The 26,753-nt window shown below is 44.2% G+C and overlaps 1 protein-coding gene and 1 long non-coding RNA gene across 4 annotated transcripts; one reads left to right on the top strand and one right to left on the bottom strand.

Annotated features, from left to right (window-relative positions):
- Window positions 1–504: 504 nt before the first annotated feature.
- Window positions 505–3,212, bottom strand: LOC111138561. Its single transcript, XR_002640044.1, has 4 exons — window positions 2,855–3,212; window positions 1,904–2,043; window positions 1,119–1,267; window positions 505–1,026 (listed from the first exon to the last, which is right to left on the bottom strand). It is a non-coding gene; the product is annotated as an uncharacterized LOC111138561 (long non-coding RNA).
- Window positions 3,213–4,254: 1,042 nt separating this feature from the next.
- LOC111162591 (zinc finger protein 322) lies at window positions 4,255–26,753 on the top strand. 3 transcript variants are annotated; one of them, XM_022527096.1, is made up of 5 exons: window positions 4,255–4,533; window positions 5,376–5,464; window positions 5,866–5,911; window positions 19,160–19,233; window positions 24,329–26,753. In XM_022527096.1, the coding sequence occupies exon 5, from the start codon at window positions 24,511–24,513 to the stop codon at window positions 25,717–25,719; it is 1,209 nt and encodes a 402-aa protein (XP_022382804.1). In that variant the 5' UTR covers window positions 4,255–4,533; window positions 5,376–5,464; window positions 5,866–5,911; window positions 19,160–19,233; window positions 24,329–24,510; the 3' UTR covers window positions 25,720–26,753. The 3 variants fall into 3 exon arrangements, with proteins under 3 accessions (XP_022382804.1, XP_022382803.1, XP_022382805.1); XM_022527095.1 differs by lacking the exon at window positions 5,866–5,911; XM_022527097.1 differs by lacking the exons at window positions 5,866–5,911; window positions 19,160–19,233.

Genomic DNA, 26,753 nt, shown 5'->3' on the forward strand with positions numbered 1-26,753 from the left:
GAAAGAAAGTTTTATTTGAGCCCAGCTTAGGCCGCCTGCCAGGAAAACACTCACCACAGGGAAGAAAATGTCCTAGAGAAGGAACAGGTTTTACAGGTCAAGAGCTCAAAGATTCTAGATTGGCATACAGGCAGGAATGAGTTTAAACGCAAAGGAATGCCAGGAGTAGGAGCATCCATGGGTACCTCAAGGACAAGCTGGTTTTCCCTTCGGCTACTCATTTACAAAGCAGATGTACAATGTATGTGTGGAGGGGGAGCACACATTAGGCCCTTGGTTTGAACAAGTTTCTGCCCGGTCATGCTACCTTAGAAAGAAATTTAAAACAGTTTCCCAGGGTACCTGAGTGGCTCAGTGGGTTAAGCCTCTGCTTTCAGCTCAGTTCATGATTTCAGCTTCCTGGGATCGAGCCCCATGTCGGGCTCTCTACTCAGCAGGGAGCCTGCTTCCCCCACTCTCTCTGCCTACTTGTGATCTCTCTCTCTCTCTCTCTCTCTTTGTCAAATAAGTAAATAAAATCTTTTAAAAAAATAAAACGGCTTCCCATGTGTATGAGGTCTTCAGAGAGTTTTTCTCTCATCATACTTCTGTTAAGAGTGGTGTCCTTCAAAGCTCTTACATGCCCCGCTCCCACCCTGGAGGCTCTGGAATTGCCCCACACCGCCTGGAGGAAGACACTGTATGGAGTGTGGTCACTGAGGGATTCAACCACATGAACTGGGAGAAGGCCACGAAGGAGCACAGAAGCATGAAGACCATGTCTGAAGAGTGAGCTCCTTCTCCTTTCCTGAAGTTGTAATGACTGGGCCCAGCAGCTCTGCTGTCCTCGCTGCACCTCAGTGGTGCCCATGAAGGGGGCTTGTGAATGTGGACCCAGGCAGCTGGTTCCATTGGCCAGTGGCCATCTTCACCTCTGTGGTTCGTTCCAGATACCCATTTCTTCAGGTAGCTCTTTGTTCCTCCTCAGCCCGGATTTGGATGTAGGCTAATTGACAGCCATCTTTCTCTTCCCAACTTGTGTGTGACCTGTTAGGAAAATAAATATTTTGAACAGTGAAGCAATGACTGTGGCTTAACAACAACAAAAAGATAAAATGAGAACCTCAAATTTGACACACTTGTTCATTTTCCTCTTGCTTGGGTGTATTTCAGTGAGAAGATCTGAGCTGCTCTAGGAAATCAAGAGATAAAGAACAGCAATGCTGTACTCTTGGAACTGTTGGCCCATCAACTCCGTGATTTTTTAAAACATACTGTTCGTTGTTACCTTTGGAGTAGATCAAAGAGAAAATACATTTGTGAGAATATAACCCCGCTGAATCAGGATTTTGGTGAGTGACTAATAGAAGAAATTGAAAGCCTGATGAATACAGTCCCTGTGGCTAGTTGGAATTCCTTCCTCCAAATTTTAAAAGGGTTTCTGAACAAGACCCAAGCAATGCAGATGTATTTTCATTCCTCTGATCTCAGATTCCTTCTCTGGTTAAAGGATCGATTCCCCTTAGTATCTGAGAACGCAGCCTCCCCTATCTCCTGAGTGGCCTCAGATAACCCTTTCCTGAATCTTCAACCTCTCTATTGGTATTTTTCCTTTAGCAACATATTCAACTCTCTTTCATCCTGAAGCTGTAGGACCTATTCTCTCTAGACATCCTATGTTCTACAGTAGAGAGGGCCTTCCATTGTTCATTCTTATAGCCAAGATTCTGGAAAGAAACAATATAGCTTGTGTCCCCTTCTTCCTTTTCCACCACACTCCACAGAAACTGCCCCTATTAAAGATGAAAAACTTGATTCCTAAACTCCACAGATCCTCTTCAGAGAGGGAGTATAAGATGGTGGTAACAAGCACAGACTCAGAAAGTCAGACTGCCAGGGTTTAAATCCCCATTCTGCCACTTACCAGCAGCGTGATCTTGCACAAAACACTTCACTTCCTTCTACTTCATTTCCTTCATCCGTAAGATGGGGTTGTTGTGAGGATTAAACAGCAAAGGGTTCTTGGATGATTGAGTTAGTACATATAAGGAGCTTATAACATGCCTAGAACATAGAAATTCCCAACTGACCTCTATAATATATGACACTGCTATCATCAACCTTTTACTTGAAACTCTCCTCCCTGGTTGTCCTGGCCCATTTTTGTTTGTTCATTTTCCTCATAATTTGCTGGCTGCTCCTTCTTATTCTTTATCCTTGTCTCCATGTTTCCTGTTTTGTTTCTCTCTATATTTTAAAATAAACTCATCTTCTGAATAAATACATAATAAAAATTAAAACTTTCTAAATAATTTTAAGTCTGGAGATAATTCAGCTATCTTATGAATGGCTTCCATTTCCTACAAGGTCCATTAATTGAAATCACATCCAAGTATCTCTTTTTTTCCCATCTTCCATTCCAGTCCCATCTTCAATTCATTGCGTCTATTCTTTTAAGCTTCATCTCATATTCCATCGCCTCCAGAATGTTTTCTGAACTTTTCCCAAGTGAATTCTTAGTTATGCACTCCTTCTCTATGCTCCCAGATTATAATATGTAACTTCTACCTCTATGATGCCACTCATGGCACCTGCTGTCTCCATGCTAGGGTGTGAGCCATTAGAGGAATGAGTCTGAGTCTTACCTATCTTTAAATTCCTAATAGCCAATACGGATTCTCACGAACTGGCAGTGCTCCATAAATATTTGTTGAGTGAATGAAGCAATAAATAAAATGAGCACTCTGTCTGGGCAATGTCTCTTGAAAGAAAGGGCTGGAGATTTCACCACCTACTGAGACCTTCCTACATGCTGTGTGGGGATCAGAACCATACACTTGACTCTTATCCCAGTACTTTCCCACAATACACTCACCATTACTGAGGTAGCCATACATGTATACTGGTTGCAAGCACAGGTTCTGGTATCAGACTGTTCATCTTTGAGCTTCACCAGTTAGTAAATGGGTGATCTTGGGCAAGTCATTTAATCTCTGTATACACCAGTTCCCTCCTTAAACATAATACATATCAGAATTTGTCTTACAAGGTAATGAGATAACATACGTAAAGTGTTTAGAACAGGGTCTGGAACATACCACATATACAATTTAAAAGTTATTATTTCAAATATTAAGACGACTCTGAATAGAGTGCTTTGGCTTTACTTCGCTTTCGTTAAAAAACAAATATGAAATTGTGGGGCGCCTGGGTGGCTCAGAACGTTAAGAGACCCACTACTGATTTCCTCTCAGGTCATGATCTCAGGGTCCTTAGATCAAACACCCCTTACCCCCCCATGCTGGGCTCCCTCTCAGTGAGAGACTGCTTGAGACTGTCTCCCTCTGCCCCTTTCCCTTCTTGCACGCTAAATAAATAAAAATGTTTTAAAAATATATGAATCTAAAATAAACTGCAGCTCCCCTGGAGAATTCCATAATTAGAAACATGATTGGCTAACCCTGAAGGCGTGACCGGCGAAACCCTGATCATGTTCTCACGGCTCCCATCCCCAGTACTTGGCTCACAATCGAAGTCCCTGGCTGCGTTTCCGAGGCTTTGGTCCTTTACTTTCTTAGTATTTATCCTTCCTCTTCGCTGAGGGCTTTTTTAAAAACTTTTGTTCACTGAACAACTGAGCAGGGAAAACAGATCTCACAGATACTTGACTCTGAAAGGAATCCCATTTCTGCTCCAACCCAAACAGTGATTACTCTTCGTGGATTCCCGCCCAGAATCGGGACTGGGGACCCTCGCGGTGTCACGGCAGTCGTAGCCTCCGCGGCAGCTGCCTCCACCTACACACGGCCACCACTACCCCGGGTAAAGCATCTCATCAGTCTCGCGGGCCACATCGTGACCGAGCGCTTCCGCTGCGCTTCGGGATCCTCCACTTGCCCCGGATCCTTCGGGGTGTTTCTCTCAGGGTCGGCACTCGTCTTCGTGACGCGACTTCTGGCTCTCGTCCTCCTTTAACTGCTTTGAGGAAAGAGCAGAGAAGTCAGACACTGTCATAGAAACAACGTTGTTTCTTCTTAGACCAAGTGCCAGTGGAGTCCACCCCTCAGCCCAGGACCCCGCGGACTCCCTCGACCCCCCGCCCGCTCCGTCCCGTCCCGCCCCACCCCGCAACGCCGAAGGCCAGCAGCGCAGGCGCCCCAGGGCCCCGCCCCGTCACAGGGGCTCAGCTTCCATTGGCCCAGAGGCCGGGGGCGGGGCGCCCCAGCCTGCGAAGCAGGGGTGGTCATGTGACTCGCAGAGGCGGGGCTGCGCCGGCCGCTTCCCAGCCTGGCTGAAAGGGCTCGCGCAGCCGGCCTTGTCGGCCCTTAAAGCGCTCACTGGGCGGCCTGGCCCCAACTCCCCTCCCGAGCCGCGCAAAGGGAGAGCTCCTGGCTCTCGTCGGCCCCCCAGGTTTGCTTTCCTTTTTTTCCCGAAGGTGGGCCCTGAGGTCCACCGCCGCGAAGCCTGCGGCCGCCGGAAAACCCAAACCCGAGTGTCCCGAGACTAACCGGAAGTGCGGTCCCAGGCGGAGGGGCGGTGCCGGCGGCCGCCGGGGTAAGCGCGGCCCGCGGGGCCTGGGAGGGGCGCGGCCGCGGGGCCCGGGGGAGGGGAAGGAGGAGGGGCGCGGCGGGACCAGAACCAACACCCCTCTCGCCCTCTCCGGCCCCCCGGCCTGCACTAGGGCACAGAAGCCCCTGCCGCTCGCCGCCGAGCGGGGTCCGGGACCCCCTGACGGCGCGCACCGGGAGGCAGTCAATGAAAAGTTGAAAGAAGAGCAGCTCAGTACAGCTGTTCTCGGAGAGAATAATAGTAAACATTACCCGGCACTTTTCTAAGCGATCCGTATCTCTCATAATGGGGAAAACCCAAGGACATTGAATGAAGTCCCCCCCTATCTTTAAGACAGAGATTAGTTTTGTCGTACTCAAATCTATATACAGAAGATTGTTAATTCATAACTGGTTTAGAAAACTGCATTATATATAATAGTGTACTATATGCGCTTATCAACTCCGTCTTGGGGTGTATAGTGATAGAAGAATGGGTCCTTGACCTTAGAAGTTGCGATAATGCAAACAAAAAACAATTAGCAGAAAGAAAAGTCTAAACAAGTAAAACAGGACTCAGGGCTTTCTTAAGAAGTTCAAGTTAGTCATTATCCAGGATTCTTGATGTTTTGTCTAGTGCTGGTTGGGAAGGAAGTGATGGCTCCCGGTAGCTGCTACTTCTTGCAGGAGAAACAGAACGTAAGCAAATGTGGGAAGAGGGAAGATGTGCTTGAAGGATGCCAACCAGACTGGAGAGTAAATGGGACCAATATTTAGACGTCCAGCTCCAGAAAAAATAAAAATTTCAGAAAAAAATTATAAATTTCGACATTATTGATTTTCCTCTAGGAGAGGGAAGAATTGAGTGTTATGAATACTCATGGACTTGAGACCTTTTGAAGCCAAAAGGAAGACAGTCTTGAGTCTTCATTGTTATGGTAAGTGGCATACCAGGCTGTATGTTTCTATATAAATGTGGATTTTGGAGCAGGTGGGCGGAGGGAGTACTGGTGGGAGAAGATAAAATGAAAAAGGGATTGATACTTTCTTACCTATTGAGATAGCAGAGTGATAAAACTGGATCCTATTCTACCAGTGTGAGTTTATTTTCTACTCCTTTCCAACATACGTAGTCACAATAGGCTTGTAATAATTGCTTCTTGATGATTTGCATCCAGAAAAAGGCAGTATGCCCACTGCTTAGGCTCCGTAGTTAGAAAATTGAAATTTAAATTGTGGCTGTGCTACTTACTAGCTGCTAGTTCTTGGGTAATTATTTAATTGCCGTAAGCATCAGGTTTTCTTTAGTGCAAATATTGGTATTAATACTGTCTTACAGAGTTCTTGGGAAGACTCAAGGAGGTAATCCATGCAGTCAATGAAAGGTAAATGACGTAATGCCTCACCTCAGGTCTGACACAGTAAGCGTTAGCTATTTTTTAGATTAGTGCTTTATTGACTTTCCTTGTCCCATACACCCTTTAACTGTAGGAATAAACTTGAGCTTTGAAGTTCTATACTCAGCTTCTCTGCTTGTGCCTGCTTATTCTGCACACTCTGACCCTAGCCATGGAAGAGAGAACCAGTCTCTTCCTAAGATGAGGTAGGAGAAACCTGTTAGAGGAGGGTCCTCTGGTGGACCAGCCAGGGCTACTCGCCTAATTGTTGCATTGCTATGGGGGGCTCTAAGGAGTATGGTGGTCCTTTATTTTGCTGTGGTATTTATTCCTATTCTTCATTCATTCAACAAACATATTCTAGAGTCTAGGCATATTGCAGTGAACAAAAGAATAAGTCCTAATAATGGAAGTTATATTCTAGTAGGAGAGATAAGCAAATTAACAGATATAAAATATATGCCACAATGTTGGAGGGTGAGAAGTGCTATGAATAGAAATACAACAGGATAAGAGGACACAGCTGTTTTACATAAAGTAGTCAGGGTGTGCCTCCTTTTGAGGAATTAATTTTTTTTTAATTTATTTATTTGACAGAGATCACAAGCAGACAGAGGGAGAGGAAGGGAAGCAGGCTCCCCACTGAGCAGAGAGCCTGATGCAGGGCTTGATCCCAGGACCCTGAGCTCATGACCTGAGCCGAAGGCAGAGGCTTAACCCACTGAGCCACCCAGGCGCCCTGAGGAATTAATTTTAAGGCAGAAACTTGGATCGAATAAAGAAGCCAGCTACCTGGGGGAAGAACATTGCAGGTAGAAGGATCAAGTGCAAAAGTTCTGAGGTGGCTCGTGAGGCTAAAGATAGGTGGAGGTGCCACATTATATGGAACAGTGAGAACTGGGTTTTATTCTGAGTCTGATAGGAAACAGTTACAATATCTTGAACTAGGGAAGTGTCACAGTCTACTTTAAGTTTTGACGGCCAGACTCTTCTCTTTTCTAGGTGCTGACATCTAAAAGACTTAGGATAAGAAAATCATTTCCTGAATTGTTTAATTTTTTTTCTTCTTGGTGCCGCACAGTTTTTTGGCTCCTGAGGGCAAATATGATACCCTGGGCTGATGACTTTAGGGAGTACTGTGATTTCATTTACCAAGCTCTGACCAATCTCAGATCCTTAATTTCCACGCTGCTTTCCTTTTGACCTGAGTGGTAACACACATTTTAAAAGACAAAGCTTCCATACACCAGCTTATACTCGCTATTGGTCCATATGCCTGAATATTTTCACTTAAGTGTGATTCTGAGTTTTTCCTTTTCCTCCTAATGTTTCTCCATAAATGTTTTTCTAGTTTTTGCATAATCTCCATATTCATCATTAACTGGCTGAGTAATTTTATTGTTTATGATTTAGTTGATTATTTTTTATGGATTTTGAACAAGGCTTTACCGGAGAGGTAGGTGCAGAGGAGGGTCTCGATAAACAGGGCTTCTGTGTGTGTGAAGAAGGAATTCAGAAAATAATAGAACCTATCATTTATTGAGTGTTGAGACACAGGCACTGAGCTGAGTCCTTTGGTGGTGCTATCTAAGTTCTTGTGGCAGCTCCGTGAGGCATGTAATAGTATCTTACCTATTTTTTCAAAGGGGAAATTGAAGCTGAAGGAAGTTAAGTAATTTACCCAAGTTCTTACAGCTACCGAGGAGTATAGTGGGAATTTGAACCATAATCTGATTCTAGAATTTGAACATTTAGTTTTAACTAACATAATATATCGACTCTCAGCTACCACGCTCTTTAAAAAACAAACTAAAATAGCTTTTATTTTTTAAATAATTTCAGACTTAGGAAGAAGTTGCAAAATAGTACAAGGGATATTCATATACCCTTTGCCCATGGTTCTAAATGTTAACGTTTTACTATATTCGCTTTATGATTCTGTGTATCTCTGTATACACATACCTATGCGTATACACATTTTTCTCTGAACCTTTTGAGAGCAGGTTATAGACATAGTGATTCTTCTCGGACTATGAGAGAACTAAGCCCTAAAGTCTTATGACATACTAAGCCCTAAAGTCTTGAGAGAATTAAGCCCTAAAGTCCTAAAGTATGTAATGAATTAACTTCTCTCCTATGCAGGTACAGTGCTCCTAGCTACATAGCATTCTTGGAAGAATTGAAAAAATAGTTACTTAAATCATTTTCTATAAGGTTTCATTCTTCCTAGAATACCAGTTAAGAATGCCTGTCTTAAAATACACAACAGTTTATATCCTAAAAACAAGGCTGTTCTCTTATTACAGTTATCAAAGTCAGGAAATTAACACTCATATAATACTATTGTCTAATTCAGATTGAGCCAGTTCTTTCACGAGTGTCCTTTTCAGAAGGAAAAGGAAAAAACCGGTTTTTGTTGGCCAACATCAATCCATATTCCCCGTTTCATTTAAATGTCTTGTTTTCTTCTTCGTGGAATATATATCCTCAGACTTTGTCTTTCATAACCTTGACTTTTTTTTTTTTTTTTTTTTAAGGTTTATTTATTCGAGGGGCACCTGGGTGGCTCAGTGGGTTAAGCCTCTGCCTTCAGCTCAGGTCATGATCTCAGGGTCCTGGGATCGAGCCCCGCATCGGGCTTTCTGCTTGGCAGGGCGCCTGGTTCCCCCTCTCTCTCTCTTTGCCTGCCTCTCTGCCTACTTGGGATTTTTCTCTCTCTGTCAAATAAATAAATAAAAATCTTTTAAAAAATTATTTATTTGCAAGAGAGAGAGGGCACAAGCAGGGGGAGAGGCAGAGGGAAAGAGAAGCAGACTTCCCACTGAGCAGGGAGCCTGATGTGGAACTCGATCTCAGGACCATGGGACCACGGCCTGAGCCGAAGGCAGACGCTTAATAGGCTGAGCCACCCAGGCGCCCCATTGACTTTTTATTTTACCCCTTTAAGAGGTTAGGCCGTGTATTTAGTAGAATTTCCCTCAATTTGGGTTTGCCTGATGTTTCCTCGTAATTAGGTTCAGGTTATACATTTTTGGCAAGTTGGCACAGAGGTGATGTACTGTCCTATTCTTTACATTCTGTTAGGCAAATTAACATCATGTCACTGGTAATGGTGACTTTGATCACTTGGTTAAGATGATGACTTCCAGGTTTTTGTTTTGTTTTTTTAAAGATTTTATTTATTTATTTATTTGACAGAGAGATAGAGAGCACATGCAGGCAGAGTGGCAGGCAAAGGGAGAGAGAGAAGCAGGCTCCCCACCAAGCAAGGAGCCTGATGCGGGACTCGATCCCAGGACCCTGGGATCATGACCTGAGCCGAAGGCAGCCGCTTATCCGACTGAGCCACCCAGGCGTCCCCACTTCCAGGTTTCTGTACTGTGAAGTTAGTCTTCTTGTCTCTAATTATTAAATATTTAGTGGGGGGATATTTTCAGACTCTGTAAATATCCTGATCTCATAAACTTCTCACCCACTAGATCTTTAGATCTTTACCTGAAATAAATACTCTTCTTTTGATTGGACATGGTGATTTTTTAAAATTCCATCATTTCTTCTACATTTTATTGTTGACTTTTTTTTTTTTAAAGATTTTTTTATTTATTCATTTGACAGATAGAGATCACAAGTAGGTAGAGAGACAGGCAGAGAGAGAGGAGGAAGCAGGCTCCCCGCTGAGCAGAGAGCCCGATGCGGGGCTCGATCCCAGGACCCTGGGATCATGACCTGAGCCGAAGGCAGAGGCTTTAACCCACTGAGCCACCCAGGCGCCCCTATTGTTGACTTTTTTAATAGAAGAAAAACTCCCTTCTCCATCTTTACTCACTTTTTTTTTTTTAATCTGTATAGATTCATGGATTCTTATTGTGTTATTAACTTATTACAGTTACTATTTATCTTGATACTCTGTTTGTTCCAGATTTGTAGCAGCCCCTTCGGCCTGGCTTCTGGGTCCTTTTGGCACGTTGTCACTCCTTTTTGAGCACTTGTTATCCTCTGGCACAACAAAATGTTCTGGGATCATATTGTACTTTCTAAACCCTGGAATCAGCCATTTCTCTTAGGAGCCCTGATAACTTTCAGTGGAGAATAGTGTTTAGAGACCAAGACCTGAGTGTGTGGTATGCTCGTTACTACTAGGATTTCATTCTTCTTAAGACCTTTCAGCAGACCTTACTAGAAAAATAAAAACACACTTTGATACATACATGCATTTCTGTTTTTTCTATATATACTGTAAAACCTTGGCCTCATATGGATACTTCTAATTCCAGTTAAACACTACAGAGTTCATTCTTGCCATTCCCTTTTCTATGTTTATAACTCCCTTCTCCGACAGTGAGGAATCTGTGTGCCATTTTACCCATAGTATATTTACTTACTTGTGTAGTCCTAGGGTATACATTAAGTAGTTTATCTTTACCACCACTGCTTCTAATGAGAATTCAGTGATTGTTCATAGTTCTTTTTATCTTTAGCTTGAGTTTTTATAGTCCTAATACTGTAATTAAGTACTATTTGAGTTTGTTGGGTTTTTTCCCCTTCTGGGTGTTATTCATTTGAAACAGACTTGTTTGTATTGCTTTTTAACATTTCTCTCTCGTATCTTGTCTATTTACTTACTGAATATGTGAAATGTAACAGTTCTAAAAGCAAAAATGTGTGTGTTACAAAAATGTGTAGTCCTAGAGGGGTGACTCCCTCCCTCTACCTATTTTCCTGTCCTTCTATTCCCATTTCCTGTCCTTTTATTCCCATTTCACCTACTTTGTGATGATAATGACATTCATTGGTTTCTTTCACCTTTTTAGAGAGAGCACTCAGGGGGAGGGGCAGAAGGAGAGAGAGAGAGAGAGAGAGAACCCCAAGCAGACTCCACACTCATCATGAAGCCAGATACGGGCCTTGGTCTCATGACCCTGACATCATGACCTGAGCTGAAACATGCCATGCAAGCTCCCACAGATACATGTGTAGTTTTTTATTTCTACTTTTCATTCTTACACAAAATGTAGATACTTTTTTATACCATTGTTTTAAAAAATTTGTAATATGTCCTGAAAATCACTACACATCAATTCATAAAAGTTTTCTTCATTCTTTAACAGCTTCATAGTTCTCCATTATATGTGCATATACCAAGTCTGTCCAACCACTTTCTTACATATGGGCACGCATTTAAGTTTTAAATATTTTTAAAGTATAACATTGCTACAACGAATAACTTTATACTTTAAATTTTTATATTGTTGGAGGTGTATCTTCACAGTAAGTTTCTAGAAGTGGGATTCTGAGTCAGATATAAATGCATATCTAGTTTTATTAGATGTCAGATTCCCCTCCTGAGAGTTGTACTAATTGGCTTTTCCTCTAGCAACATAGGAGAGTGTCTGTTTCCCCACGGTTTTGACAACAAAATGTGTTGTCATACTTTTCAACGTATGCCAACTTGATAGGTGAGAAACAGTATTTCACGTGCCCTTTTCAACTATTTCATTTTTAAAAATAGACTGTTATTTAGAGTATTTTTTAGGTTCATAGCAAAATTGAGTAGAGAGTACATAGTGTTGCTGTGTGTGCTCTGCCACCCCCCACCCACCCACCCCAGCCTCCCCAGCTATCAACATCTCAGCCTAGAGTGCTATGTTTATTACAGTTGGTGAATCTACATTGAGATATCATTGCCACCCGAAGGCCATGATTTACTTTAGTGTTCATTCTTTGTTTTTTACATTCTGTGGGTTTTGACAAATGTATAATGATGTATATCACCATTTATCGTGTCATACAGGGCAGTCTCACTGCTCTGAAAACCCTCTGTACTTCATTATTCATCCTTCCCCCCCCCAGCCCCTGACAACCACTGATCTTTCTCACTGATTCCATAGTTGCCTCTTCTAGAATGTTATGTACTTGGAATTGGACAGTTTGTGGCCTTTTCAGACTGGTTTCTTTCACTTACTAAAATGCTATGAAGTTTCTCCATGTCTTTCCATGGCTAGATAGCACATGTCCATTTTAGCAGCATTGAGCAAGATTCTACTGCTTGGATGTAGCACAGTTTGTTTATCCTTTCATTGACTGAAGGCCATGTTAGTTGCTTTCAAGTCTTGGCAATTATTAATAGAGCTGCTATAAACATCCTTGTGCAGGTTTTTGTGTGGACATATATTTCTTTTTTTTAATTTTAAGATTTTATTTGTTTATTTGACAGAGAGAGACAGAGAGAGAGGGAATGCAAGCAGGGGGAGTGGGAGAGGGAGAAGCAGGCTTCCCGTGGAGCAGGGAGCCCGATGTGGGGCTCGATCCCAGAACCCTGGGATCGTGACCTGAGCTGAAAGCAGATGCTTAACGACTGAGCTACCCAGGTGCCCCTGGACATACATTTTCAGCTCCTTTGGGTAAGTACAAGGAGCACAGTTGCTAGATTATATGGTAAGAGTAAGTTTAATTTTGTGAGAAACCACCAAACTGCTTTCCAAGGTGGCTGTACCATTTTGCATTCCCACCAGCTATGAATAAGCATTCCCATTGCTTCATATCCTTATTAGAATTTAGTATTGTCAGTATATTGGATTTTGGTCAATTTTTTTTTTTAAGATTTTATGTATTTATTTGAGAGAGAGCTTGCTCACAAATTGGGGGGGAAGGGCAGAGGGAGAGGAAGAAGCAGACTCCCTGCTAAGCTGGGAGCCCAACTCAGGGCTTGATCCTAGGACCTCAGAAGTTTTTAACTTTAATAAAATCCAGATTGTTACTTCTTTTATAGACCATGCCTGCCTTTGGCTTTATATCTAAGAAGTCATCATTGTCTTTATTTTCCCCCCATGTTATCTTGTAGGAGTTTTATAGTTTTGTGTTTTATACTTAAATCTGTGGTCCATATTGAGTTAATTTTTGTGAAAGATATAAAGTCTTTGTTTATATTTTTGCATGTGTATATCCAGTTGTTCCAGTACCATTTGTTGAAAAGACTCTTTCTGCATTGTATTGCCTTTGCTCCTTTGTCAAAAGATCAGTTGGCTGTATTTATGTGAGTCTATTTGTGGACTCTGTTCTACTTACTTGTTTATTCTTTTACTACCACACTGGGTTACTGTAGCATTGTAGTAAGTCTTTTTTTTTTAAAGATTTTATTTATTTATTTCACAGAGAAAGATCACAAGTAGGCAGAGAGGCAGGCAGAGAGAAAGATAGAGGAGGAAGCAGGTTCTCCGCTGAGCAGAGAGCCCGATGCGGGACTCGATCCCAGGACCCTGAGATCATGACCCGAGCCGAAGGCAGAGGCTTAACCCACTGAGCCACCCACGTGCCCCTTGTAGTAAGTCTTAAAGTTGAGTAATGTCAGTCCTCCCAGTTTTGTTCTCTTTCAATATTGTGCTGGCTATTCTGGGTCCTTTGCTCTCCATATAAATTTTAGAGTCAGTGTGTTAATATCAGTAAAATATCCTATGGGAGTTTTGATTGGAATTGAGTTTGGTCAATAGATTCAAGGTAGGAGGAATTGTCATCTTGACAATATAGAGTCTGCCTATCCATGAACATAGACTGTCTGTTCATTTATTTAGTTCCTTTTTATTTCTTTCATCAGAGTTCTTTGTTTTTTTCATGTAGATCTTGTTAGATTTATATGTAAGTATTTCACTTTCATTTTGCAGAAGTGCTAATGGTATTGTGTTTTTAGCTTGAAATTCCAATCCTTTATTGCTGGTACAGAAGAGAATGATTGCCGTATATATATTAACCTTGTATCCTACATGTTTGCTATAACTGGTTTATTAGTTCCCTTTTTTTTTGGTTGATAATTTTGTATTTTCTACACTAACAATCCATGTGATCTGTAAGTAAAGACAGTTCTTTATTTTTCCCTCCAGTCTTTGTAGTTTTCATTTCCTCCTCTTTTCTTAATGGTGTTATCTAAGACTTCCAGTATGACGTCGAAAAGGAGTGGTAGAAAGGGATATGCTTACCTTGTTCCTCATCTTAGCTAGGAAGCTTCTAGTTACTCACCACTAAGTATAATATTTGCTGTAGTTTTCTTGTATTCTTTATCAAGTTGATGAAGTTCCTCTCTTCCTAGTTACTTCGTATAGTTTTAATTTGAATTTCTCTAAATATGAGTGAGATTGGACATCTTTTTATATGCTTAAGGAACATTTTTTAATCTTTGTGTATTGTCTTTTGCCTATTTTTCTCGGGTTTTTTGTGTTTTCTCTACATTTTTAAGAGCTCTTCATATAGTAGATACATTATTTCTTTATCTCAAATATATGTTACAAATTTTTCTGTTTGTCCATTGACTTTTGACTTTGTTCTTTTCTTTTTACACATAAAATGTTTTTTAGTCAAATAGCCAATCTTAATATGTGATCTTATATTAATGGATTGTCTGATATTGAACAGATCTTGCATTCTGTAAATAACTCCTACTTTGTCATGGTACGTCACTTTTTTAATGTGCTTTTAGATTTTTGTTAGTATTTTTCACACTAATACTGGGCTATAAACATTTTTATACTCTTCATCAGGTTTAGTCGTCAACGTTAAACTATTTCCCAAAAGACTAGAAGTTTTTCTTCATTTTTAGTGCTCTGGAAAACATTTTTGAAGCATTGGGTTTATTTGGTCTTTGTAAGTTTATTAGAATACCCTTATGAAATGGTCTAGATCCAGTGCTTTTTGTGGGCTGATTCCTTAACAACTTTTTGTTTATTCCATGTATATTAGTGTTTTAAAACTTTCTGTCTCGGATAGGGGTGATTTTGGTAAAAAACAGTCTGGTATGTTAGGGTCTGTGATCAAAGGAACGAGACTGACACAAAGTGATAATCAAACAAAGCTTTATTTCGCACCAAGCATCAAAAATCAAACTGACTGGTAGGGGCCATCTCTTATGAAGAGACGACACCGAGGACCCCGACAAGGTCACTCCCAAGAAGGCTGCTCTGGACGAGGCTGCTGCTGACGAGGTCATTCCCGGACAGGGCCGCTCTCAAGAAGAGGCCATTCTGGACAAGGTTGCTCCCAGGAGGAAGCCACTGCTGACGAGGTCGCTCCCGGGACAGGGCTGCTCCCCGGGCAGGAGCCGCTTCGGGGAGGCCGCTCCCCGGACAGGGCCACTCCCAAGAAGAGGCCACTCTAGATGAGGCCGCTCCCCGGACGAGGCTGCTCCCGACAACAACAGCGACGATGACAAGGACAACAACCCCGGTGACACAGACTCTGCCTCCCATGACGCCACTCTGACAAGGCTGCTCCCCAGAAGAGGCCACCGTTCCGGACCAGGCCGCTCCCCAGACAAGGCCGCTCCAGACGAGGCCGCTGGACAACGAGGCTGCTCCCTGGAATGACTGCTCCAGCGAGGCTCCTCGTGGCGGGGCCGCGGTTCCCGGCGGCAAGGCCGCTGGGGGCGGCGCCAAGGTCGGGTAGGCAAGGCTGCAGGGGACAGCAAGGCCATTCACGGCGGGGCTGGGGCTCGGTGGTGGCAAGGCTGCTGGCGTCGAGGCTGCTGGCAGCTAGGCTGTTCACCGCAGCGCCACTACCGAGGGCCATGGCTCTCACTGCTCTCCTCAGCCTCGCAAACTAACCTTTATAGGGGTGGTTGAGCCCTGCCCACACACAGGTGGCCAATGGGATTTAAACTCACCTCAGTAAATATATGCGCGCCCCACTGATTGGATGTCTTCACCTGGCCTGACCCGCCCTTGTATCTAGGCTTTGCAAGTAAGTTCCCCTGGGAGGGGCAGGGTCAATCTAAGTTCACTGCAACTAAATGGCTCCCTCTGATTAAGCAGGCCCTTACATGGTAAAAAACACAGTTCATAGGTTATCACATTTATTTGTGTAGATATCTGCAAAGTGATGTGTTGTCTGTATGTGGGGCTTTTTGTATGTCTTACTTATTTATCCTTTTCATTTTTTGTAAATTTGTACTTTGTCTTTCTCACTAAGTTAGCTAGTAGTGTATCACTTCTTTAAGTTTTTCGAAATAAGTAGAATTTTGGTTTATAATTAGGTTGTTTTCTCTTTAGTTCACTGATTTCCATTTTTACTTTCATTTTCTTCCTTAATTTCTTTTTTTTTTTTTTTTCCCCCTGGGGAACACTGGCTCTTTTTTTTTTTTTTTTTTAAGATTTTATTTATTTATTTGACGGACAGAGATCACAAGTAGGCAAAGAGGCAGGCAGAGAGAGAGAGAGAGAAAGAGGAGGAAGCAGGCTCCCTGCTGAGCAGAGAGCCCGATGCGGGGCTCAATCCCAGGACCCTGGGATCATGACCTGAGCCGAAGGCAGAGGCTTTAACCCACTGAGCCACCCAGGCGCCCCTTCCTTAATTTCTTTCAATGTACCTTTTTCTTAGCATCTTGATCTGAGAATCTAGTTTGCTCATTTAATTCTTTTTATTGATATAAAATTATTTAAGACCATGAATAGCCTTGATCACTGCTTTAAGTTTATTCCATGGATTATAATCAGTAATAGTTTTAATTATCAATATTTAGAAATTTTGTTTCATTTCCCCATTTGCTGAAGAGTTGTTTTATTTTCCCCATTTAGGTGAAGCTTTTTTAATTTGGTACTCTAATGAATTTTTAGTTTCATGTCACTTTATGGAATTTATTAATGCTGTTTCTATGACATAATATATGACAATTCTGTGACTGATTCATGTGTGCTTGAGAAGAAAGTTTACTTCCTATTATTAGGGTGTAAGTTTCAGTAGCTATCATAAGATTTACTAGTTAGATTCTCTAGGTTTTCTGCATCATTACTTATTTTTCTTCTACTTTATATGTCTTTCTACTGATAGTGGTATGTTGTTTTATTATTAATGTTTTTGTCTGTATTTCTTATTATCTATTGTAGTTTTTGCTTTGTAAGGGTGAGTGCTGTGTGGTTTGGTTCAAAATCATAACCGTTACAAGTTATATTATGATAATGACTTTCAACATTAAAAAGTGTCCTTTATCATGTTTAATGTTTTTCAGGCTGAATTCTTCTCTTCCTGATATCTTGAATATAAGACCTCCTTTTATTTCTATTTGCCTGTATTCCTTTTTCCTTCCCTTTAGTTTGAGTCTCTCTGAATCTTTAAGTGTCTCTTGTATTTAGCATATAGTCGGGTCCTGCTTTGTGAGCCTAAGAGAGAAAAATTTGAATAGGTGAGCCAAACCCATTCCCATGTAATTGATACACTTGATAAGTTTTATCTCAATAGATCATGTTATTTTATTTGTCCTGTTTATTCAGCTACTTGTGTTTTCATTGCTCTTTCATTAAAAACTTTTTTAGAATGTTTGATTTTTGTTATCATGACTACCTTTGAGCATAGATCTTTTGTAATGCCTTAGTCCCGTTTTCTTATTCAGCCTTCAGTTATCTGGTGTTCAGTTTTTAGTGGTATCCCTTAGCCCCTGCTGCCATGAATGGCTGATGCGGTTATTTGTTTGTTCTCTCTCCTCCTCCCGGTGTTTAGTTGGATTGTGTCCATTTTATTAGAACATAACATGTTTAATAAGACTGCTAATTCAGTGACAGTTTGGTAAAGTTTTGCGGATTTTTTGTCTTCTTTTTTTTTAACTAGATGGTATGTTTTTGAAGATAGTGGGGACAAGGATTGTGCCTTTTTTATTTTCCTTTTTTCTAAAAAAATTTTCCCTTCATCTTAAAGGACCTTAAATTTCTCTCTCCTCCTTTTCTCCTTCACTGTGCAGTCCAAAGCGTTCCTCCTCTTCCTTCCTTTTTACTGTCTTTCCTGAGGAATTGCCACTCCAGGACTGCCTGTAAGTCTGCTGTGTGAGTTAAGGTCCTTCCTGATGTCCTGCTCAGCTCAGAACTTTAAACACGTTTTGGGACTCAGAGTGGGTTTTCTCTTTCTGGCAGGAAACTCTAGGTTGGTTTGGTGTGCCACGAGCCCTCCTCTGTCCCCCCTGTTTTCAGGTTCTTGCTCTCAGTAGTAGCCCGCAGAGCCCGCGTCGAGAGCCGGCCCGCTGGGGTCTGTGCTGTGGTGTGTTTCTCCTGTTCTCACAGCTTTTCCAGGCTGTGCCGGGAGCCCGGACTCCTGCAGCCGTCATTACCCCCTTCCGAACTGTTCTCTGACCGTGTCCCCTGTCGCTCTTCCAGAGGTAGTTTGTTGTTCTTCCATCTTTGAGTCCGTTTTCTATGCACTGAAGTCAGGTTTAAATCATTGCCATGGAAGCTCACAGGTTTTCTAGAAAATCCCCGTTGAATGAAGCTTTAGTGTCCCTGACTTCCTCGTTCGGACCGTCCGGCGGCCCGGCGGGCGCCGTCCAGAGCAAGCACGGGGGGAGCCCCTCACCGCCGCTCGCGTCGGGCTTTCAATTTTGGTCTTCCTTGACCTGCGCGCTGTTTACTTGTCAGCGTCCTCAAGTCGCCGGCCTCTAGGTTCTGTGCAGGTGTCCCAGGTGCCCTGTGAGGGAGCGCGAGAACGGTCCGTGTCTGCTGCGCCTGACTCTGGCGCCAGAGCCGTGAACCACGGCCGCTTCGCCCTGCGGCTGCGCGGGAGGGCCCCGCCACGTGTCCCCGCGCACTGTCTGGGGCTGAGCAGCTCCTCTCGCTTCGGATCGCCCGTAGCAGAAAAGGGCCTTGAGGGAACGGAAGCCTCCGCGACCTCGAAAAGGCAGGTTCAAGCTGCTGCGGGAACGAACGGGCGGACAAGTCTGAGTGCGCGAACCTCTTTTACGCCCCTAGTTGACTGCCTCCCGAATTGTTTATGCGGAAATAGAGGTCCCCTTCGGCCGGCCGTCGTAGATGTTGAATAACCAGAAACGCGATCCCTGCGCGCCCTCCAGTGAAGGGCGGGCGCGACGGTCGGGCCGCGGGTCCGAGCGCGCAGGTGCGTTCTGTGGCCCCGACGGCCCTGCAGGTGAGGGCGGCCCAGGCCCCCGCGGGGAGACGGACGCCCCGGCCTGTGCGGGCTCCCCTGAGAGTTAGGGCTGTGGCGCTGCCTTCCGTGTTGTTACGGTCCCCGAGAAGCTATAGGTGGTGCGGATGGCGTTCAGGTTCTTTGTTCGCCCTTTCCTGGAGAGTTCTATGGGAAGGTTTAAGACTATAATCAACCTCCTCAGAATTGAATTCAAGGGATTATATAAGAAAACCCAACTGCTCTTTTAAAGACACTAGTTTACCCATTTTCAGAATCTTTGGGGGAAACGACCCGGGGCTAAATCCGCTCCTGTGAAACTATTTATCCTTTTCTTATGCTTGTGTCTTACAGAACTGCTCTTCCTTGAGAAACCAAATTCTCAGGACCCGGAAGTCAAGGCTGCGTTCCTTCCAGTTAGCTTCTGGGTAAGCTGCAGTTCCTCTGGCCTTCGGAGCTGCGCCCTCCGTCTCGTCGACTATACCCGACCGAGTGGCTCCCGAGCAGCTCCCGAGCAGCTCCTGTGCCTTTGGCATCCGGCCCTTTTCCTGTACCATAGGGACACAAGTGGAATGACAAGGACTTACTTGTGCAGTCAGCAGGTGGTTTATTAAGCACCAACTGTGTGCCTGGCACTGCCCTGTGTACTAAAGAAAGAGCAGCACACAAAACAGATACGCATCTTTGCCGTGTTTCAGGCAATAAAACGAATTATTCCGTGTATCAGAAGGTGGTAAATGCTGTGGAGGAAACCGAGCAGAAGAGCTGGATAGGGACCACTGGGGCGTGGGGGCAGGTCAGTTCTGAATCTGGTGGTCTGGAGAGGCATCCTTGAGAAGTGACCTTGGAAGAAATAGTTGAGGGAATTAAGAGATAACTGTGCACTTCCCTGGAGGAAGAAAGCTGGGGACCCAAGAAAGGACGCGCAAAGGCCCTAAGGGGAGTGTGTGAACGAGGACAGCCAGAAGGCCATTGTGGGTCTGTCCTCACAGCGAGCAGGGAGAACAGTGAAAGCGAATGAGAGGCACAGCGGTTGGGGTGGCAGAGCAGCCCTTGTGTCTTGGGCCGTCGTGAGGGCCTGGTGGTGGGGAGAGGAGGGGAAGCCACCTAAGGGAGCAGAGGAGAACCTATTCTCTTACTTTAACTGGAGCTCACTGGCAGCAGGGTGGAGGGTTTGAGGTAAAGAAGGTGGTGACTGGAGGATGGCAGTGGTGCTGGGGCTGCCGTGGTGAAACGCCACAGACTGAGCGCTCTAAACAGCCAATTTATTTCCTCACAGTCCTGGAGGCTGCAAGTTCAAGATCAGAGTGCCAGGTTTGATTTCTTCTGAGATCTCTCCTTGGCTTGCAGAAGGCCACCTTCTGTCCTCATGTGGTCTTCCCCCTGCATGCCATCCCTGATACCTCTGTGTCCTGATCTCATGACGACACCGGTGGCATTGGATTGGATTAGACAACTTTACCCTTTAAAGGTCCTGTCTCCAAAACTAAAAATGAAGGTCCTGTCTTCAGAGGTCCCTGGCTGGCTCAGTCAGTAGAACATGTGACTCTGGATCTCAGGGTTGTGAGTTCGAGCCCCACATTGGGTGTAGAGATCACTTAAGAAATATTTTTAAAAAATAATCAATCATCCTGTTTCCAAATACAGTAACATCCCAAGGTCATGGGGCTTAAGGCTTCAGCATACAGATTGGAGGAGCACCCCCGCAGCCCTTAACTGGTGGGAACCAGTTAGGAAGGTTTTGTCATCATCAAGTGAGAATGAATGTGATCCGGACCAGGGTTGCAGGAGGAGACACCGTGAGAGGTGGTTGCATTCTCATTTTGAGAATGGAGCCCATGAATTTGCTGATGGCTCGATTGTGGCAAGCGAGCAAGAAGATTACAGGGTAACTCCACGGTTTAGGAGAGGATGGATTTGCCCGGAACTGAGATCGGGCAGAGGAGTGGCGGAGTGGGTCCGGATTTCAGCTGCAGGCAGCTGCTTTGCTCACCTCCTGTTTGACTGGAAGTAAGGCGAGAGCAGACGCAGGGCACTGAGTTCGAAGCGCTGCTGGGTTCTTCATGACACTGGAGGCTTTGGGGGCTGATTGTGACAGCCGCAGAATGTACTTTGGTGCTTAGTACGTCATCAGTTGTTTTAACAGTCGTCAGTTTTGTTTTTGTTTTGTTTTTTGGTTAGCAGTTTTTGGATGACTCTTGGTCCAGAGACCCATGGTTCCTCAGTAATCGAGGTTTGTGCTCTGTGGGTGCCCGCCGTTGCAGGCAACCCCTGAGAACTAGAGACGTGAGTCAGCAAGGTGAACTTGGAGACCCAGCATCTTGATACATACGTAGAGAAGTGTTCACTCTCTGGTATCATGAGGACAGAAATGCGCTCATGTTTAAGAGGCTTCACTGGGGAGCAGGGGTTCACTGGCAGCTCAGGTGTGTACACTTACTTCCTAGGGTATCCGTGATCAAATGAACAGAGAGAAATGATCTTGGAGGGCAAGGGATTCTTGTATGATACTATAAGAGTCACCTGGAACTTGTAATTTGGACCCCAAAATGCAATTTCTGTAATAGTTTTATCAATCATGGTGGTGTGATCGAATATTTGAAATCTAGCGTGTAGAGTTACTGTATTTAACATAAACGTGAGTCATTTTTGTTTAGCTCACCTGCTTCCCCTTCTCAGAGCTGTGGACTTTACTCCTCTTCCAGTGGTACATCCCATTTTCTCTCATTTTCGTCCCTCCTTAGTGGTTTTAGCATTACATTTCTTGTAGATGGTCTATGCCTTGACTCAAACAACTCCGACCCCATCCAGTTTTTTCTCATTCCCTAAAACTAAAACGTGAGAACACGGTTGAGTTGACACTTGGAGCCTTGGGATTTCTTTTGATACTTACAAATAACTTCTTTTTTTTTTTTTTTAATTGGAACAACTGTCTCTGTGCCTCTCACATGGAGAGTTTACAAATTGCTGAATGGGAATTGGAAAACCAGTCAGCAGATTGGTGAAACAGAAAGTCATCCATCTTCTGGTTCCTTTTGGCTCATTGTTTCCTTTGAATTCAGGTGGCCATTGGTTATGCTGCTTGTATAGCTACTTTGTTTTGAGTTCTGGTCCATCACACTTAAAGGGTCATGTCCAGTTCATTCTCATAGTGTTTTCTCACACATGAATACACAGAGACCTAGAGGCCTACACTCACAGTTGGAGAACAGTGGACTCTGTCCCTAGAAGAATGTACACATACCAAATAACATTTGCAGGCAATTTCACAGTTTTCCTAGGTTATTTAGGAGTCCATAGATGCCAAATAAGGACTTCCGTTCTAGCGTTGAGAATCTACTGTGTGCCAGGTACTAGGGAAACAGCAAATGAAATGAACAAAAATCCCGGCCCCGTAGGGCCTGACATGCTGTGGAAAAAAATAAAACAGGGAAGGACGGGAGTGTTGTAGGTTGGGTCAGCTGGGATGCAGGTGTATTACAGCATCAAGTAGGATGGCCAGACAAAGATTTGAGGAAGGCGAGGGAGGGAAACTTGGAAATCTAGAGGGGACAGTGCCTTAGCCAGGAGAGGCAGCAGGTACAAAGATCTTGAAGTGGGGGTGAGCCAGCTGGTGTGAGCAGCAGCAGGGAGGTCAGGGCGAGTGGCGTGTGCTCAGCAGAAGAGCAGGGAGGGGAGTCCGAGCGGAAAGCAGGAGGCAGGTGGCTTAGGGGCTTGGGGCTTTCCAACAGGAGCAGTTTTGGCAGAGTGGTGAGGACGATTGTGAGGTTGGAGGATGTTCTGGAAACCTTAGAAGGCAAGAGTTGGAGACAATAAACAGATTTATTTCTTTTGAGGAATTTTGCTGTAAAAGGAACAGCGAAGTGGGGTGACAGCTCGAGGGTGAGGCCGGCAAGAGTGGTTTTCATGTTGGTTGTATTCTTGCTCTGGGAGAACGGAAACAGCCAGTTTGCTGGTTAGTGTGATCTGGAAGAAAAGAACGGGTGCGGGACCGGGAGGTTAGAATTGCTGGGTGACGTCGTTGTGGAGGAAAGGGACGGAACCCAGGACACAGACAGAAGGCTTGTCCTCAGACCGAGCAGAGACAGTCTGTCATCCAGAACGACCGAAGGAAAGGCAGAGCGCCTGACCAGACACACGAGAAGCTGGTTGATGCGGTGGGAGCACGAGAAGTGGTGGTTCATGTTTTTGTTTTGAGCGTGTGTGTTGTGCTCTGTTGTTTCTGGTTTGCTTAAATTTCCACAGTAATGCGGGAAGCGCCATCATCAGCTTTTACTCCTTAAATGCAGGGAAGGGCTTTGAATGTGTGAGGAGAGGGTCAGACATGGAAATGATCATTGAAAAGAGTAAGCGTGAAGGACACAGAAAACGGTGTTTTTCCTCCTTTTGTTTCTGATGTTTCTTCTTTGGTGTACTGTGAGCGATTAATAAATGGAAGGCCCACTCCACACCACGTGCTGCGCTCTCGAGTCAGCCCAGTGTACGGCATCCGCCTGCTTTTCCGTATTTCTGTTGACGCCTTTAGTTCATCTACCGGAGTAGCTTCGTGGAAAATAGGTCCTCAGTTGGAAGATCTTCGTATCTCTCTCCTCTCGCTCTCCTTCTTGATCTCCGACTCTTTTTCAGATGACCGCATCTCTTCCCCAGGAGGAGAGGAGCACTGGCTGCCTGAGCAGAGAGGGCTGTTTCCAGTTAAGTTAGAAAGATCTTCCTCTGTAGAAGGCCTTGTATCTTCAAGATGCGCAACCCCGGGGGCTTTAATACTTGTGTAAGCCTCCGAGAGGAGAGAAATTCTCCCACATCTCTTCACTGTATAAAGAAAAGCCTGGTATAAAAGCTGTTTGAAGCCCGGCTTTCATCTGTAGTCGTCAGAATTTTTCTTTTTGAGGAGGGTTTGTGCTCACGTGATCAGAACTTTATCATAATAATAGCACACGAGCTAACCCCATGTACTTATCACGAGATGCAGGGCGATGAACTTACTGTTCAGGTCAACAGTGTGAAATAATTTCTGTTATAAATCCCATCTTACGGAGGAGCAAACTAGGTGGGGAAGAGTTGAATAACTTGCCCAACATCACACAGCTAGGATGACGGAGCCACAGAAGCCCTTCTCTCTCCCCGTGGGAATTCTAATACCATTACCGTTTTCCTTCCAAACCTTCCGATGGAGAAGCCTGCCTTCTCCAGGGTTCCTTGGGGGCGGTTTTCCTCTTGAGCAAGCCTACTAACTATAAGGCATGCCTTGATTACTCAGTTGAAGCCAGGGAAAGAGGAGGAGCCCTGGTTTTGAGATCCCCCCGAGCTCATTCATAAAAGAAATAACTCTTCCTTGTCTTTTTCCCATGTGTTGCTAACTAGTTTACTATTAGAAAAGAGGAAAACTAATTGGTTTCAACCCCTGTAAAAAGTGGTGCACATATGGAGTCTGATGGAGAATTTCTGTCTTCCCTGCAGTAATTTTAACTTTGAGCATTCTTTTCTTAGTTACAGGAGTATAAATCATACTTCTTTGTCTCACAGGGTTGGAAATACCAAGTAAGGAATCAGCGTATATGATGCTGGAAACGTTTAGAGACGAGCTGCTCCTGACTGAAAGGCCTACAACAGATGTATCTTTCCAGTTCTTACCAAGAAAACAACTATGAAGAACACGATGGGTCAAGAAGACCAGTGGAAAACTCCCTAGGAGAGAGCCATAGAAAATGTTCACTTCAGAAGAGAGATATAATCAGAGAACTCAGAAGAGGAAAATCTATCATGGATGCCCTCAGAAGGGTAGAAAGATTTTTATTCATGTGCATGAGATTACTCAAATAGATGATCAGATATACCAGTGCCTTGCATGTGAGCAAAACTTCTGTGAGAACTTAGCTCTTATTATGTGTGAGAGATCCCACACTGGGGAGAAACCTTATAGATGTGATATGTGTGAGAAAACCTTCGTCCAAAGCTCAGATCTTACTTCACACCAGAGGATCCACAATTACGAGAAACCTTATAAATGTAGCAAATGTGAGAAGAGCTTTTGGCACCACCTGGCCCTTTCCGGACACCAGAGAACACATGCCGGTAAAAAATTCTATACATGCGATATTTGTGGCAAGAATTTCGGTCAGAGCTCTGATCTGCTTGTCCACCAGCGAAGCCATACAGGCGAGAAACCGTATTTGTGTAGTGAGTGTGATAAATGCTTCAGTCGAAGCACAAACCTCATAAGGCACCGAAGAACTCACACAGGGGAGAAACCGTTTAAGTGTCTGGAGTGTGAAAAAGCTTTTAGTGGGAAATCAGATCTTATTAGCCACCAGAGAACTCATACTGGCGAAAGGCCCTACAAATGTAATAAGTGTGAGAAAAGTTACCGACACCGTTCAGCCTTCATTGTTCATAAAAGAGTTCATACTGGGGAGAAGCCCTATAAGTGTGGTGCCTGTGAGAAATGCTTTGGCCAGAAATCCGACCTTATCGTACACCAGAGAGTCCATACAGGTGAGAAGCCGTATAAATGCTTGGAATGTATGAGAAGTTTTACCCGGAGTGCCAACCTAATCAGGCATCAGGCAACTCACACTCACACTTTTAAATGCCTTGAATATGAGAAAAGTTTCAGCTGTAGCTCAGACCTCATTGTGCATCAAAGAATTCACATGGAAGAGAAACCACATCAGTGGTCTGCGTGCGAGAGCGGCTTCCTCCTGGGCATGGACTTTGTAGCCCAGCAGAAAATGAGAACGCAGACCGAGGAGCTGCATTACAAATACAGTGTGTGTGATAAAAGCTTCCACCAGAGCTCAGCCCTTCTTCAACATCAGACAATCCATCTCGGTGAAAAACCGTATCTCTGTAATATGGGCGAGAAGGGTCTTGAGCTCAGTCCTCCCCATGCGTCAGAAGCCTCACAAATGTCATGAACAGACCAGAAGTTAGAACACCCTAAGAAATGTACTTACAACATGTCAGAGGACCCAGTAAAGAGCTCTGGGCAAATCTCAGACTTTCCTCAGAGCTCGGACTTCCGTGGGGACCAGAGAATACAGCTGTGGGAAGTCGAGAAATGGTTTGCCCAGAGAGTGACCCTCACAGAACACTTAATCAGTCACTTCAGTGAGAAACCTTAACAGATGCCCTGAGGCTTGGGAAAAACCTTTAGTCCAAGCTTGTATCTGATCACCCACAAGGGGATTCCTACAGGTAAGAAACCTTACAATTGCAGTGAGTGTGGGAGAGCTTTCTAGCAGTGCTCAAGCCCTCCTCATCCCGAGAGAATTCACACCAGAGGACTTCTTAAATGCCCTCAGTGTCAACAGAGCTTCGGATGGTATGCACGTCACACTGGACGTCAGAAAGCCCACAATGGGGAGAAACCCCAGCAAGTGTGTAAAAAGCTTCTTATTATGACTTTCTTACTCTTAAGAGAAGCCATACTGGTGAAAACGTGTATATTTGTCTTGAATGTGGCAAAAACAAGAGTTGGAGAGCTGCCTTGGGTTTGCACCAAAGAAACCCAATCTGAGGAAAGACCTTACAGGGTCTCTGAGTGAGAAAAACTTCTGTCAATGATCAGCTCTCGTGGTACACCGGGGAACTCACATTAGTGAAGAACCCTGTTGAGTCTGAAAAAAGCCTTGCTAGAAACTCCTCCCTCATTGGGTCCCAAAGAACATGCTCTGTGGAGAATTCTGCGCCAGTGAGAGCTCGAACTGTGGACTGTGTACATACAATAGGTAACAGTTGACCCATATGGTAGAGGTGACTTTCAGTGGAGGCGGTATGTAAACCGTTGTTCAGATACCCAGAAACTTGTTCTGGGAGGAACTAGGGCAGGTCACAGTAGGCCTGATGGGTAACTCAGGTAAAGATGCTTTTCTTTTATCTGAACCACTTAATGATTGCTTTACTTTTCACTTTTTAAAATTTGGAAATCCAATAAAGAAAAGGACTGTAA

This window comes from Enhydra lutris, unplaced genomic scaffold (genome assembly GCF_002288905.1).
Source record: "Enhydra lutris kenyoni isolate GAN:26980312 unplaced genomic scaffold, ASM228890v2 scaffoldscaffold93, whole genome shotgun sequence".
Taxonomy (NCBI): domain Eukaryota; kingdom Metazoa; phylum Chordata; class Mammalia; order Carnivora; family Mustelidae; genus Enhydra; species Enhydra lutris.

Bases quoted from the DNA above. Each gene is read 5' to 3' on its own strand.
- LOC111162591 (XM_022527096.1), top strand. From the start codon at position 24,511: ATGTTCACTTCAGAAGAGAGATATAATCAGAGAACTCAGAAGAGGAAA.